This window comes from Phacochoerus africanus, chromosome 2 (assembly GCF_016906955.1).
Source record: "Phacochoerus africanus isolate WHEZ1 chromosome 2, ROS_Pafr_v1, whole genome shotgun sequence".
Taxonomy (NCBI): domain Eukaryota; kingdom Metazoa; phylum Chordata; class Mammalia; order Artiodactyla; family Suidae; genus Phacochoerus; species Phacochoerus africanus.
Window position 1 is genome coordinate 19,649,124 of NC_062545.1, and position 14,747 is coordinate 19,663,870.

The 14,747-nt window shown below is 36.5% G+C and overlaps 1 protein-coding gene across 5 annotated transcripts in view; it reads left to right on the forward strand.

Annotated features, from left to right (window-relative positions):
* Positions 1-8,374, forward strand: part of SHPRH (SNF2 histone linker PHD RING helicase) — an 82,294-nt gene extending 73,920 nt beyond the window's left edge. For 4 of the 5 annotated variants that reach the window (XM_047769992.1, XM_047769991.1, XM_047769993.1 and 1 more), the window contains 5 exons: positions 369-461; positions 1,913-1,999; positions 2,741-2,919; positions 5,098-5,178; positions 6,433-8,374. In XM_047769992.1, the coding sequence (XP_047625948.1) occupies positions 369-461; positions 1,913-1,999; positions 2,741-2,919; positions 5,098-5,178; positions 6,433-6,529 (537 nt within the window). In that variant the 3' untranslated portion in view covers positions 6,530-8,374. Of the gene's footprint in view, positions 1-368; positions 462-1,912; positions 2,000-2,740; positions 2,920-5,097; positions 5,314-6,432 lie in introns of all 5 variants that reach the window. The other variant, XR_007133506.1, reaches the window with a different exon arrangement.
* Positions 8,375-14,747: the final 6,373 nt, after the last annotated feature.

A 14,747-nucleotide genomic window follows, 5' to 3' on the forward strand; every position in this document is an offset into this window, starting at 1 on the left:
CATCTTCAATGCCATAGTATCTGAAGAGTGTTTTTTAATACTATTATTCAGCTTATCCAAAGTAAGAAAATTTTGTAACTATAAAACATAACCCACTTAACTAAAAAATCTTATCTTAGGGTCATATCATTGTATAACTTTCTGGTGTGCTTTTTTTTATTTTTCATATTCAGTTCTCTCGGGGTATGAATTCATAACTTCTACAATTTGAGGCTAAAGAAAATTTGCAGCAAATACAAAATGAAAAGGATAAACACATATGCACTAATCATATAGTTTTGGTAATAAAAGTATTATATGTTGATTATCCATTCCATTGTTAAGTAGATTTCATTTGGTAATAATGTATTTTTCCTTTGTGTTCAAAGGGCAGCCATTCTACAAAAGTGGAAGCCGTGGTCAGAACTCTGATGAGAATCCAGCTGAGAGATCCAGGGGCTAAAGCACTTGTTTTCTCAACGGTACAATCAACATTTTCATCCTCAGTGTTAACTCGGACTGGCTTTTTGTTTCTAATCAGTTTATATTTGAGAACTAATTGTTAATGTTTGCTATAATAAAATGAGATTCAGAATTACTGATAAATTTTTCCATATTAGATTATATTTAATGTCCATCAAAAATAATTATTTTTAGAGAAATTTGCTGATGCTTCACAAGGCACTAGATTTCATGTTTTCATATTTTACTTAGAGATTTTCTTATTAATTTTTTTAAATTAGAGTCTGTAACTTTGAAAGTCACTTCACAAATGAACGTGGTTAAGGAAAAGAAAATTAATCTATTGAGTAAAGGGTATTGAATGAAATTCTAGTTTTCATTTTTGAAAGGTAAGTAACCACATCCATTAAGTACTCCATAATTGATTTTCTAATATTTATGTTTAAGTCATTTATTTAAAAAGTTCACTTTTATTCTACCTTTAACTAGCATTTGATTAAAAAAGAAAACTTTCACAGAGTTCCTGTTGTGGCTCAGCGGTAATGAACCCTACTAGCATCCGTGAGAATGCAGGTTCAATCCCTGGCCTCCCTCAGTGGGTGGGATCTGGCATGGCCGTGAGCTGCGATGTAGGTCAAAGGCACAGCTTGGGTCTGGCATTGCTGTGGCTGTGGCGTAGGCTGACAGCTGCCCTAAAAAGCAAAAAAAGAAAAGAAAAGAAATTTTCATGATAAAACAAAATAATATATATATATGTATATGTATATATATACATATATATTTTTTTTGTCTTTTTGCCATTTCTTGGGCCGCTCCCGCAGCATATGGAGGTTCCCAGCTAGGGGTCTAATCGGAGCTGCAGCCGCCGGCCTACGCCAGAGCCACAGCAACGCAGGATCCGAGCCGCATCTGCAACCTACACCACAGCTCTCGGCAACGCCGGATCCTTAACCCACTGAGCATGGCCAGGGACCGAACCTGCAACCTCATGGTTCCTAGTCGGATTCATTAACCACTGCGCCACGACGAGAACTCCCAAAATAATATTAATGGTATTTCACTTGAAGATTTTGTTTTCGTTTACTTCATTTTGAGATAGAAAGGGTTTGTGGGTTGTTTTTTTTTTTCCCTATTTTAGGGCCGCACCCACAGCATATGGAGGTTCCCAGGCTAGGGGTCTAATCAGAGCTGTAGCCGCCAGCCTACACCACAGCCACAGCAACCTGGGATCCGATCCGCGTCTGTGACCTTACACCACAGCTCACGGCTACACCGGATCCTTAACCCATTGAGAAGGCCAGGGATCGAATCCACATCCTTATGAATCCTAGTCGGGTTGATTAACCGCTGGGCCACAAAGGGAACTCCAAGTTACAAAGGTTTTTTTGAACCTTTATATCCCTTTTTAGATCCTTTTTATATGAAAGCTGTATGTAAATATTTGTTTTCCTATTGTTTTATGTGTTCTCAGTGGCAAGACGTATTAGACATTATTTCAAAAGCTCTCACTGACAACAACATGGAATTTGCACAAATCAGTCGTGTTAAGACATTTCAGGTATGTCAAGAAGTTTTTACTCATGTTTTTGGAAGTGGATTCAATTGCAAATTGAAACTATTCTTAACTAGCTTACTTGTATTTATTATAGTATGTCGTATAAGCCACATAAACATGGTTTGAGTTCTTGATTAATTTTAAAATTAATATTTTAATTAATGCAAAGTAAACAAACTGCATTTATTTTCCATCAAACCATATTAAAGATTTCTGACCTGAGGTGCTTTTCTTTCATATAGGAAAAGATAGCCCCTGACATACCTTTTGAATGGACAGGGGCCTCATGCCCCTGAGATTAATTCTAAAGACACTGCATTAGGCAAAACTGCACATAGTCAAACTGTGCTTACATCACACTCAGCGCAATAACAGGAGACAAATACCAAAAGAAGACCAAGTGAAAATTTAGCAGATTCATGTCTCTTATACTCACTCTAACACATTCTTTCTCTCACTGTTTTCTCTAAGCTCGTGTAGTTTAATTGGCATATGTCACATTTAGGTAGTTTGTGATTCCACTATATATTGTAAAGAACAAGAAAGATTATGTAACACTTTTTTTTTTCATAAGTCAAGCAACAAGTTTATGTCTTCTAAAATTGGTAATTTTACATTTAATTTTCTTAGTTATTACATTTCACAATGACCTGAATACCATTAGGCATGTTAACATGAGCTGTAATATACTGCTATTATTTGTAACTATACAGCTAAAAATTTAAATGTACCTTTCTTTTTTAGGAGAACCTTTCAGCATTTAAACATGATCCCCAAATCAATATTTTGCTGCTGCCCCTGCACACAGGTTCTAATGGATTAACTATCATCGAAGCAACTCATGTTCTTTTGGTGGAGCCCATATTGAACCCTGCCCATGAGCTTCAGGCCATAGGAAGGGTGCACCGGATTGGACAGACAAAGTAAGGACTAAAATTAACATTAGTTTGCTCAGGTTCCTAAGATACAAATCAGCATTTAAACTCTTCATTTATGTTCATCATAACCTATTCATTTTTAGTTACTTCCTTATTTTTTTTTTTACTTTCAAATGTTATTATATGAACAGGAATCATTTTGAGATTTCCAACCCTCCCTCCCCCGAGCAGCAAACCCCCAAATTCTCTGATTTTTGTCTTTCCTTCTTCAGAAACTACCCTAATCACTTTATCAAAATAGTTTCTTAAAATACTTAAGACATACTAAATTGAAAGCATCTGTCATAACTTGAGAAGAATTGATTTTTGATTGGCTGCAGTAGCCTGTATTTAAAATTAAAGAAGAGGTATCTTATGCATGACTGAAAACAAATAGCTCCTTTTTAAATTCTTTCCTTTGGGAAAATACATCCCTCCAGGTCCATTCCCATTGTGGCTCAGCGGGCTAAGGACCCTACTTTGTCCCTGGCCTCTCTCAATGGGTTAAGGATCCAGCACTGCCATAAGCTGTGGCATAGGTCACAGATATGACTTGGATCTGGTGTTGCCGTGGCTGTGGCATGGGCCTTAGCTCCATTTCAGTCGGTAACCTGGGAACTTCCATATGCCGAAGGTGTGGCCATAAAAAGGAAAAAAAAATAGGATTGAGGTTTATGGGAGAAATAATGGAAGAATGATTTATTAGAGACAAACTAGTGGAGCAAAGGATGGGGGCGAGCACTGGAACAGCGTCCTCGTGTGGGGAGTGCTTTTAAGAAGCCATCTGTAGCCATAGGCAGAAGGCCACCGTGTGTACCTTCCGTTTTTATTACAGTGGAAGAGGTGTCTCTTTCCTTTTAAACACCAGCCATTCTACTTGGCCTGGGTCCCATCCCTTCTCGTTTGTGCAAACACAATCCTCTTACAATATATTGCCACATACACAATCACTCTCCCACATTCCACCTCTGCCTCCACCTCCTTCCCTCCCATTCTGTCTCGACCTCCCATTTGGGTTTTGTCCTCACCATGCCACTGAAATGAAGCTCATGTTGTTAACGACCTACTTCTTACAAGTGGCCCCTTAGGGTTCTTTTTCCTCTCTCCATACTCCCTAAGTGAGCTCCTCTGGTCCCAGAGCTGAAGAAGCATTTTTAGATGACTCTCAAATGTATATCCCTCAGCCCAGACATACCCATTTAGCTCCTGGCCCAGATTCATCTCTCCAGTTCTATCTCTGCACATGTATCCATGGCCTCCATGCCTTCCTTTGGATACTTATCTAATAGCAAACTCAAGATTATCGTCAGCAAAACAGAATTGTATTCCTACTGCATTGCCATCCACCCCGAGCCTTTCCCAGCTCATAATGTTGCACTGTTTTCTATTTCTCAGACCAGAAATCTAAAACTTTTCTATATTTCTCTTTCCATACCACACATCCAAACCATCGTTTAAGGCTTGTCAGCTCCACCTCCAAAAATATTTCAAATCTGATGACTACTTCCAATATTCACTGATAAAAATCAAAGTACAATCCACTCTCTTATGTGGACCACTACAGAACTTCTTAAACTGGTTTCTCTGCCTCCACTTTCTGTCTAACAGTCCATTCTCCACATAGCAATCAAAAGGATATCTAAAGTATAATCAAGAATAATTAAAATCATGCGTAAAACCTATTGATGGCAAGAATCCAAATTTTTGCCGTAGCCAGGAGAGCCTACATGATCTGACCCCCTACTCCTCTTCCAAATGTTTCTGCCATGCTACCCTTCTCTCTGCCCCTAATTTTAAGCTTGTGCCCTGCACATTCTCTTACCAGGACTTGGCGTTTCTTTGCTGCTGCTTCTGTCTGCAGTTCTTCCCACTCCTCCTTGGCTTAGTGGCCTCATCCCCATCAGTCATGTTTCCAGTCATGTCAGCCTCCTCTTGGCAGGCTATATCTGGAAATACCTTATTGTATATGTGTATATTGTATGTCTCCCTCAATAGACAGTTCATTGAAATTAAATAGTTTCTAGTATTCCCTGTTGTCTAACCCCCACCTTATCAGCACCTGGATTAGTACCTGCCACGGTAGATACCAACTGACTGGTGAACAGAGCATTTAATATGGGTGGTTTGTTTGTTCTGATTTGTTTTAAGATGGTTTTAAACTTACAATTGTTATGTACCTTCTAGACCTACTATTGTACACAGATTCTTAATTAAAGCAACAATAGAAGAAAGAATGCAAGCAATGTTGAAAACTGCTGAGAGAAGGTAAGTAACAATGTACTTCAAGTCGCTGGCAGTTTTCCTACTCATGGAAGGTCATCTAAGTATGTGGAGCGTCTTCATTTGGATGATCACTTTGTCAACCAAAAGATGTAAGCACAGATTTCTTTTAAAAGCAAGGTATGACATTTTACTTACCCAGAATTGCCAGTTAATGCTCTAAACATTGTTTATTTGATTTAATGTATTAATTGTGATTGTAATGTATAAAAATATTTAAACTATCCTTCTATTAAAGAAACTTCATTTCAGAGCTAGTTAAATCACTCGTGTATCTTGGGGGAAAAAACTACCCTACATTTCTTTGCCACACTGGATTACTTTTACGTGACATTGATCTTTATGTCCAGCCTAAAAGCCTTAGTCTGATTACCTGTAAGACAAAACTGATAGTGCTGCTTTATACATCACACCTGTTAGTCATGTGGATAGGATGGTCTGGACTTAAAAGCAGGCTGGTAATTGTGCTATTACTTTCAAAGGCAGAACAGAAGCAGAGAGACGAGAAAGGCTTTAATTTTAAAAGCTTAAGTTCAAAATCATAAAACTTCCTAATATTTATTCCTAATTTATTTTCTTTAAAGTCATTCCAAAACATAAACTAACGTCTTACTGAATCCTTGTGAGATAGGAATTATTGGAAGATACACTCAGAAGAAATGATTGATTACCTTAGAAGGGATTGTTTCCACAGAGGTACTTTTCATAGCAAAGAGGCCATCGAAAATCAGGAATTGTCTTCCATTGGTGGTCTCTGGGCAAGAAAAAGGCTACCACAAGAGCTTTTTGCCTCAAACACGAAGGCTTTTTCTTGGTGGTATTTCCATATGTAACAGAACTCATTGACTATATTTAAGATGCCTCAATAAAGTAACAGTTAAAAGAGCTGTTGAATTTTTCTTGAAACAAATTCACTTTGGATGCTAAGAAGGTAAATTGCAAGGTGAGAGCCTTAGAAATAGTTGGTGGGGGTGGAGGGTGTTTCTTTTTTTATTAATTGTGCAAAGAAAAACATTTTATGGCAGAGTTTGAAAATGATAATACAGACATCTTCACTAATTTTAACAGGCTGTGATAACAATCCTACTTTCTTCTGGGAGTTTCTTATAACTCAATTACAAAAACTTAGGAACAAATATGTTGTTATATTATTATAACACCAAACAATACATAAAGACAAATATAGTGATTTATCCTTGGGGTTTCTTTCTGATACTGCTCACTTGGAAAATCCTACAGTCACACCAACCCATCGGCAAAGCATTCAGAGGCCTCCGTCTTGACCGTGGCTGATCTGGCAGACCTATTTACCAAAGAAACTGAGGACCTTGAATGAAGTACATTTGATCCAATCCATGGACTTCAATGTATTTTAAAACTTCCATAGTTTATAGAATAAAGTTGTAAGTAAAATAATCCAGTAGATGTCAGTAAACACTGTTCTTAGTTGAATGAATTTCTTTTTTAGTTGTATAGTGTTGTAGTAGTTATTGAGTCCTTTTCAATATACTGTTTCCAAAATATTTATAAAGATTTTTAATTTTACACTCAATAAAATAGTTATTTTTGTTCTAAAGGTTATCTCTGAGGAAATTAAGAGAGGTGAGGTATACTTTTCTTTGGTAAGATCAGTCTTACAAAGAGTTGGAATAAAAGAGTAATAAGTAAACTAGTCTAGTTTTATATTACCTGGTATATTCAACCAACATAGATCTCATTTTTGGAAGAGCTTTCAGTACCTTTACCACATGATTCACCAGTATCTTGTTAGTAATAATTTTAAAGATGGTGAATTATATTAACTCCTAGTTCTTTGAGTAAGTATAGACTATAAGTCCATAAATAGTAACTTTAGAGTAATGCAACTCCTAACAATAAGAAAATATTAGGCAATTATTTCTTTTCTCTGTATCTTGCTACTAAAAATCAAAACACTGAACATTTTAAGTATTTCTATTATGTGTTAAGTATTGTCATTATAAGCAGTTAACTTTAGCTTTTTTAAGTGTTAATGTTTACTTACCTTAAAATTATCTCAACTGCTTTCTCTTCTTTTAATTTGTCTTACTGTTAAGTATTTTCATGTTTTAAGATGATGTATCTGTAAATATTGTAATTTTGTTTCTTATAACATAGGAATATAGCAAGGGTTTTTTTTTAACATTATTATACTGAGGTCTTTGGGTTTTTTCATTTCCCATGTTCTTGTGTAATTAGACTTTTAACCACTATCTAAACTTATGATAGAGTTTGTTATTTCATTCCACTAGTACATCCCTCAAGGACTAGTATTTGATCTTTGGAATAAGAGAATGTCATATTCAAATAAGCAAATAATTGAAAGTGATAAAACCTAGTGTTTCTTCTTCTGTGAAGAATTAATGGACATTGAAATTGGTGAATAAGGCGTAGCTTGTTGTATCCTAGCCGCTTTATGTACTACAAATGTTTTTATTTGTTTTCTTTGAGCCTTCAGAATTTTAAATGACCCTCAGGATTCATTAGCTCCTACTTAGTTGCCCAGAAAACTGTAATAAAAATATTCCCTGGATCACATTTGTCCAAGAGGCTTTGGTGCTTAGTTAAGGTGCATTTTCATATTCTGGTTTATAGAGTGACATAATTCAGCTGAAGAAAACACACACACGTTTTTGGTGCTTATTCTTCAGTTGAAGGAAGATATGCATTGATTCTTTTATATGAAATTAAACAGAACTGTTATTTTTGTAGCTCTTTACATATTACAAAGAGCTTTCCTATACATTCACATGTTTAATTTACCTAACAGTCCTATGAAATTGATATAATTAATATCATTCCTGTGTTAAAGGTAGAGAACTGAGATTCAGAAATGAGAAATGTGCCTATAGCACATGGCAAGTAAACAGTGGAGCCCGGGTCTCCTGACTCCCAAAATCTCATGTTCTTTCTCTAAATAGTATCGTATACTGAGATTCAGAAGGCCCATGGTTATAATTTAATAATGAACATATTTCAGTATTTCTTTCTGTTTCCTCACATTCCTTTTTGTGCTGAAGTTTAGGGAAAACAATTTGATATGCTTCAATTTTATAAAAAAAGAAATATAAAAAAAGTGTATAAATATATCTACCTGTATTAGAGAAAAATTGCTCTTATTTATTTCTGTAAAATATTATCAAATAAATATTTTAGTGGCAATTAAAATTTGGGGATTTAATTTCTGAGCCATAGAACATACTGTGTGGTTTTTTGTTGATGTTTGTTTTGGTCTCTCAACAAAAGATACCAAAAATGTTTGTACTACAGAATTCCATATTTTATAAACATTTATTATTTCTCCAAAATAATGGTGGCAGTTCTCACAAATAATTGTTTAAAACAAATTTAAATCTAGCCCCTACATCTTTTTGGCTACAAGCAAAGAACTTTGTTTCCTTCTTCTATCATTTTATATTCTCTGAAGTATCATTGTACTTATAAGTGGTTGTTCTTAAGTAAGTGCTTTACTAATGAACCAGTGCAGAAAAATGAGGTAATTCAAGTGCTTAGAGAGCCAAAATGTGTTTGGATCTGGTGATGCATCTCTGTTAAATGAAGGGGAGCTTGTTAGGACTGAAAAAACTTATTTATCAACAGTGTGAAATACATACACCTAATTCCTTGGTCTTTTGCTTCAAACCCAGGTAGCTTTACTATTTTATTTCAGCTTCAGCTTTTCTCTTTGTATGTGATCTTAGCGAAGTGCCCATGTTTTAGGCATAGAGTTTTAGGGATTAGCCCTTTCATATCATATTAATAATAAACTGAAAATATTAGATGTGATACATATAACCATGAATATTTTACAAATAATTATCAAACATAACAATTGTTTTCAAAATATTTCAAATTGTATTTAGCAATGCAAGATTAATCATCAGTTCAAGCTACCCTCTTAGTGGACAGAACAAGAAGTGATGTCTTTTAAATCTGCTTTTACTTACTGGTTCTCCCAAGATTTAGTGTCCTTGAGTTCTTTACATTTATTAAACTGCTGGATTACTGTTGAGAAATACAAACATCACCTATACCTCAGGCTTACATAAGCTAAATAAAAAAACTTCCATTTTTTTTGAATTTAAACAAAATGCCACAATAATATACCATTTCATAATTTCTAACTTTATGCCATTTCATAATTTCCAGCTGGCATAGCAATATAAAAATGAACTTTATTAAAATGGTACAGTTCAAGCAATGTGCTTTAAGTCTGCCTACTCTGATAAAGAAAATCTAATCTTTTTATTTTTTGTCTTTTTAGGGCCACACCCATGGCATATGGAGGTTCACAGGCTAGGGGTCAAATCAGAGCTGTAGCTGCTGGCCTACACCACAGGCACAGCAACATGGGATCCGAGCTGCATCTGTGACCTACATCATACCTCACAATAATGCCAAATCCTTAACCCACTAAGCAAGGCCAGGGATTGAACCCGTGTCCTCATAGATGCTAGTCAGATTCGTTTCCACTGAGCCATGATGGGAACTCCCAGGAAGACCTGATCTTCAGTATTGCATCTTCAAGTTGGATCAATCAACTCTGTATTTTATAAAATTTTTAAAAATTTCCGTGTGTCTGTTACATTGTGAAGCTCACATAAACACTGTCACATGTAAGCCTTGAATATAAACCACTTGCAAGCTTTCCTATAGAGGAAGGTGAAGTGAGTAATTGACAATCCAAAGGAAGTTCAGGTCTCACAAGTATGTGGTGTTGCCTCCAAATTCTAGAACAGACAGTATCACATGAAGAAAAACAGCAGGAGAACTTGGCCAGGACCAATGCTGGCATTTCCAGCTTTCCCTCGACTTCAATCAGCCTTTCAGAATCATGCATACCTTATCTTTGACAGTCCCTTGGGCCCCATTCCTTTATTTAATGTCAGTGACTCAAGACTGATTTCGTTCATTAAAACTGATTTTGTTATATTGAAACTAATTCCTTTGTACACAGCTCCTGCTTTTTCTTTGCAAAATAGAAATAAAGTTTTACAACCATTATATGTGTAATGAGTCTTATACAGACAACTATTGTCATTAAATTATTCAGTAACTTTTTCTTTCTGCCTTTCAGATACTCCATCCCTTCAGCCTTTCTTAGAGAGCTTCCTCTCCAAACCCTTTGGTATCTTTGTCTTCTAGTAAACCTGCTCTTACGGTTCCACATCCTTGATAGGGCCTATTCAAGGAACAGTTTTCAGCAAGCACATATTTTCAACACACGAGGTCTTTTCAAATCTGTGATTTGTATGCCTCAGAATTCTGATCACTGACCCAGTGCCTTACAGAGCAAATATTTGTGCCCAGATTTCCTTAGAAACTACTTCCTCCTCACTATTAATAAAGTGGAGTATATCTACAGAGATTGCCTGTGTTCATTTTCTCTCAAGACCATTTAGTGTGTATTTGCCATGTCCCTAATTCTGTGCTCAGAATTATAAAGGTACCTCATGTCTCTTCATGTCCCGGCTACCCAATCAAATGAGTGCCGTACCCAGTTATTTTTTCTAGACTCTTTGTAAAAATGTCCCTTGACTAAGATGAAAGCATTACTGCTTGTTGACCACACTGAATGTATTTTCCTTTGGCTGTCACAGAGTGTTTTCTTTGGTAAGTGCAAACCTGTATTTTAAAAGCGAATGTATTTTAGTTCCTGATTTTGCTTTATTGCACTAGAATGTTTATGAGTGATTAGATATTAAACTCTTAAAAGCATCATTGTGGAATATTGTTTAATTAAAACTTCAGCAGTGCTTTTCACTTTTTAAGTCCCTAATTGATAATTAGGTTTTTGCTTATCTTCTGCTGGTGACCATTTCTTCTGCACACTCATCATTCAGCTTCCCAGAGAATTGCCTACCAGCATGATACAGTACAAGTAAAGACATTATATAGCACTTCAACTACCTGTTGAGTTGGTAACGATGACTCAGTTAAGCAGACAACTAATTGATTCCGTGAGTTGTTTTTAAGGGGGAATTGCATTTGCTCCTGATTCTTCCATATGCATACAGAAAAAGATTAGTTAAGTTTCCTACCTAAATGGCTTTGGTCTTTCAAGCATCAGTGTAAAGATCTTTACTGAGTAAACTACTTTTTAACTCTCTCTTCCTTTCTTCCTATTTGTCCTTTCCTCCTTGGTTTTGAACCTATATGTCTAGGTACTGGGAAAGTAGTTTATCCATCATGACATAAAAGGGTGCTTGAGACCCCCACCCAAACTTTCCTCACCTGGAGTCAGTGGGCTCAGTTGAACCTCAGAGGGTTAGCCCCCCCAAAGTGTACAGTGTGCAGTTCCTTGGACAGAGTTCTGAAGCAGCCCAAACTGACAAATTTGCAACTCTTATAAACAAAAATTCTTTAGAATCCTCAACAATTTTTTTTATTTTTTTTGTTTTTATTATAGTTGATTTACAACGTTGTCAATTTCCGCTGTACAGCAAAGTAACCCAGTTATACACTCTCTTTTTCACATTATCCTCTATCATGTTCCACCACAAATGATGGGCTATACAGCAGGATCTCATTGCTTATCCATTCCAAAAGAATCCTCAATAATATTAATGTACATAAAGGTCCCGAGATCACGAAGTTTGAGAACAACTACAATAGCCTGCTTTTATTTTATTTATTTATTTTTGTCTTTTTAGGGCTGCACCTGCGGCATATGGAAGTTCCCAGGTAAGGGGTCGAATCAGAGCTACAGCTGCCAGCCAACACCACAGCCACAGCAACATGGGATCTGAGCCACCTCTGAAGCTACACCACAGCTCGTGGCAATGCCGGATCCTTAACCCACTGAGTGAGGTCAGGGATCAAACCCGTATCCTCATGGATACTCGTCAGGTTCCTTAACTGCTGAGCCATAATGGGGAACTCCAATCGCCTATTTTTATTCTTCAATGTCTCCTCATCAAGAACAAGGCAGAGAAGGGGCAAAACTTTTCTAACCAAGCTTATGGTAAATTGCCATGTGCACAATTTTATTGATCATGGCCAAACCTCTACTGAAGAAAAATCTACCCGCACAGTGGCCCCAGTGTGTGCGAGCTTGGTAGATGGTAGCACATGGAGTCTCATTTCATGTTGCATCTTACACTTTGTTTTAAAGAAATTGAATGGTTGAAGTTGCATCTAGCAGCTGATTTTAAACACTGCCTTCATGTGACTATAAACAGTGATGTTTTGTGACTACTCTGTGACCACAGAGATAATTGTCACCTGTGATGGTCCCTCTTATGGGTCATTTTGTCTAGGCTGTAGTCCTGGTTATCCAATCAAATACTGTGTTGCTGTGAAATTGTTTTGTAGAGATGATTGAAGTGTCATAATCAGCCAATTTTAAGGGAGATTATTCCAGATGACCTGGGAGGCTTTATTTAATCAGTTAAAGGCTGTTGAAGCAAAAGTGAAACTTCCAGAAGAAATTCCAACTTAGGACAGCAGGTTCAGCTCATACCTGAGAGTTCCAGCCTGCCTTTCCTAGTGGCCTGACCTATGGAGCTCAGACTTGCCTAACTAGCCTCCACCATCCCATAAGTCAATGCCTTTCAGTAAATCTTTCAATATATTATCTCCTACTGGTTTTGTTTCTCTGGTGGAAACCTGACTCATATACTACCCTTGCAGAAGCAAATGGGTGATAATGGTTTATGCTACCACCTTTTTAAATAGCGTTGTAATATTTCTTAAAAACATACCGAAAAGTTTTTAGTCCTGACCTAAACATTTAAAGAGTAAGGTTTCACTCCCCCCCCAAAAAAAGATAGTTTATGAGTATTATTGGTCCATTAGTGTTCTCTGATGTGGATGTGCACATTTCAAGAAGAGGCAAGGAGACCCATTACGATGTGGAAAAAAGATATTGGAAGTTGGATGGAGTGGGGGATTACTTATAAAAAAAGAAATCAAGCTTCCCCTTATTTAATATGCAGATCACCACTAACACCCTTAGTCCCATCCATTTATGTGGCAGTCATGCATCTCATATGTAAGTGAATGCGGGAGCTACTCATGATCAAGCATGGAAGGTTGGTGAAGAACTTCATTCTTGTGCCAAGACGTGAGCGCAGAGGAGCTGGTCCCTGAATGCAGAGGAGGAGGGGCCTGCCTATGGTATCTGATTTAGCCATGAGAAAGAAAGGAATTTTTGAATGCAAAATGAGTTCCAAAGAAGATAGTGAAATTGTTTCAGAAAGATTTTAAGTACCAGTGAACTTTAAAGCTCTTTAAAATCCTGTAGTTAAGTCACTTTGGTATTTTCCATTTTAGATTTTTTTTTTTCACCTAAAACACATGGTGTTAAGATCGAGACACTCTTTAGCCTAGTGAATCATAAATACTAAAAAAAGAAAAAAAAAAGAAGCAGCAGCAGCAGCCTGCTGTTTCCTTTTCTAAAAAAGTTAGCATACAGAGAAAATGCAACTATTCCTTTTTTAAAATGCATCAAGGAATTCAGTAACATCAGTTGAAAAGGCATTGGTTTTCATTGGGTGTGCAGAAAATAGTTGTAGAATTTAATTGGTTGTAATAACTGATAAACGTGGTTCACACTGGAGCAGGGCTGAATGGGTTACTGAAACATCTGCAAACTTCCTGCCCATTGAAGAGACCCGTCTAATGAACACTGAGATATTTAACACTTTTCACATAACTGCTATTCCTGTGTGTTTCATATTTAATAGTAAGAAAGGCTGTTTGATTCCATTATGTGATTGTGATATTGGGAATTAATTGTTATGCTATTATCCTTCTAAGATTTATTTAAAATTGACTAAATCTCTGGGTTTTTTTGGACTTCCATGACTCTGACTGCCAAGATAAGTGGTGCCTCTGCCCTGAAATCACTGCTTGGAGAGCCAGCAGATCCCAGATATAAAGGAATAGTGCAATCAATTGAGGAGACTACCATTCAGGATAATACACGATAGTATATCTCTCACACTAGACAAAAATCCTGTGTTGTTTTCCTTTTCAGCTGGAGGCAAACTGGACCTTAGAAAACATTGATATTCAACAATAAAAAGACAGATAATCCAATTTGTAAATGGGCAAATGTTTTTTAAGTTTTATTGAAATATAGTTGATTTATAATATTGTGACAATTTCTGCTGCACAACAAAGTGGTTCAGTTATACATATACACATATCTGTTCTTTCTCAGATTCTTTTCCCATATAGATTATCACAGAATATTGGGTAGAGTTCGCTGTGCTATACAGCAGTCCCCAGTGGCCAGCCATTCCATATACCACAGCGTGCATATGCCAGTCCTAAATCCTCAGTCCCTCCCTCTGCCCTACCTGTCCCCGGCAAAGGATTTTTTTTAAGAGAAATATTTTTATTTCACAATGAAGACATCAAAAGCTTGAAAAATCCAGACGTTCTATGTAATTTCTTCAAAAAATATGTGTATTTCATACTGCCATTACCATATCACTAAACATGTGTGCCCTCAAATATGATTATCAAGTAGTCCGTACAAATAGTAGTCATTTTAACCTTGAGGATTTTTTTCCCAGCTTTAATGAGGA